Source organism: Myotis davidii, unplaced genomic scaffold (genome assembly GCF_000327345.1).
Source record: "Myotis davidii unplaced genomic scaffold, ASM32734v1 scaffold56, whole genome shotgun sequence".
Classification (NCBI taxonomy): Eukaryota; Metazoa; Chordata; class Mammalia; order Chiroptera; family Vespertilionidae; genus Myotis; species Myotis davidii.
The window spans coordinates 448,133-449,897 of record NW_006287458.1 but is presented as its reverse complement, the minus strand read 5'-3'; the positions used below and the strand labels follow the sequence as shown (position 1 = coordinate 449,897).

Here is a 1,765-nt window from a genome sequence, read left to right as displayed (position 1 = left end):
TCTCAAAGTCACCAAGTTGGATCCTCCTGCACTGAGCCCAGAGCTGCAAGGCCTGATGGAGGAGGTGGCCCGACATGATGTGCGGGGTGGGCGGGAATACGGGGTGGTACTGGCCCCCGATGGCTCCACGGTGGCTGTGGAGCCTCTTCTGGCAGGGCTGAAAGCAGGGCTGCAGGGCCACAGGGTCATAGACTTGCCCTTGGGCAGCACAGCCACCCCTCTGGGTGCCGGAGACACCTTTCCAGATGTGGGAGCTGAGGTTTCTGATGCAAGAGCCACCTCCCCAGGACTCAGGGATGTCTCTCCAGATGTCAGCTCTGCAGATGTCAGGGCTATGTCTCCAAATGTTAGAACCACAGATCTCAATGTAGGAGCCATCTTTAAAGATGACAGAGTCACCTCCCCAGATGACCAAACCTCCTCGCCAGATGTCAAAGCAAAGTCTCCGACCACGGTGGACAGCCTCCTGGTGGTCACCTTGGCCAGAGACCTGGGCCTGGCCTTCCTCCAGAACCCCCAAACCCAGAGCCACCCAGGCCTGGGAGCTGAGGGCTGCTGGGACCAGAACTCTGTCCCCAGGAACTTCACACTCCTGGACCCTGAGGCATCACCGGTTACCACAGCCTTCCTCAACGGTGCTCTGGATGGGGCCCTCCTCGGGGACTACCTGAGTCGGGCCCCTGAGCCCCGGCCACCCCTCCACCACCTCCTGAGCCAGTACTATGGAGCTGGGGTGGCCGGAGATCCGGGACTTCGCAGCAACTTGCGACGGCAGAACGGAGCTGCTCTGACTTCAGCCCCTGCCCTGACCCAGCAGGTGTGGGGCGCCCTCATCCTGCTACAGAGGCTGGAGCCAGCACACCCTCAGCTGCAGGGCTTGAGCCAAGAAAAGCTGGAGCAGGCGGCCACCCATGCTGCCAAGGAGTTCACTGAGGCCTTCCTGGGTGAGAAGGGCCCCCAACCCCTGTGACCCTCCCTCTCGGAGACAGACACTCTCAGTCCCATGAGGTCAGGGGGATCCAGGACTAGGGGTTCCAGAGGGAGCAATAGGGCTCTGGCTGGGAGCCAGGGCAGCTGTTCAGGTGAGGAAAGGCTAGATTCGGGTCTTGAAGGATCAATAGGAGTTTGTCTGACACCCCCGCCACACACACACACACAAACACACACACTCCAAAAACGAAGTGAGAAAGAAGGCATTGCCGGAGATGGGCTCAGCACATGCAAAGGCACGGAGATCGCAATGGAAGTTTTCAGTCTATGCAGCTAGGTGAGCTGCTTCACTTCTCTGAACCCCACTTTCTTCCGTGAAGCAGGGTAAATCTTCTACCTCTCGGATTTGCTGGATGGTTTGAGAAAGATGAAGCATGTAAAGCAAGTAGCACACAGCTAGAGCATAATAAATGCGGGCCAACGTTCCTCTTTTCTCGGCAACTATCAGTGTGGCTGTCTCTCCTAGGGCTCAGAGCAGGGCCAGCTGCAGAAAGTGTTGTAAAGATCCTGGGTTGAAAAGATCCTTGGAGTCTGAACTACAATTCTTGGGGTTTATCCCGAAGCGGGTGGGAGGCATAGCCAATATTCCAATAGAACTGAGATACTGTTGGATCCGTGTTTAGATCCCAAAGGAGGCTGGGGAAATGGCCCCTAGGTGCGCTCTAATGGAGGTACAGGCGGCAGAAAGAGGAACGGTGGCTCACCCCAGCCCTGGACGCCCTTCTCCGCAGGGTGCCCGGCCATCCACCCCCGCTGCCGCTGGAGTGCGGCTCCG

The 1,765-nt window shown here is 58.2% G+C and overlaps 1 protein-coding gene across 1 annotated transcript in view; it reads left to right on the top strand.

Moving 5' to 3' along the window:
* PGLYRP2 (peptidoglycan recognition protein 2) overlaps positions 1-1,765 on the top strand; it is a 5,238-nt gene that overhangs the window by 1,702 nt on the left and 1,771 nt on the right. Inside the window, 2 exon segments of the mRNA XM_015560964.1 lie at positions 3-944; positions 1,722-1,759. Coding sequence (XP_015416450.1) covers positions 3-944; positions 1,722-1,759 — 980 coding nt within the window.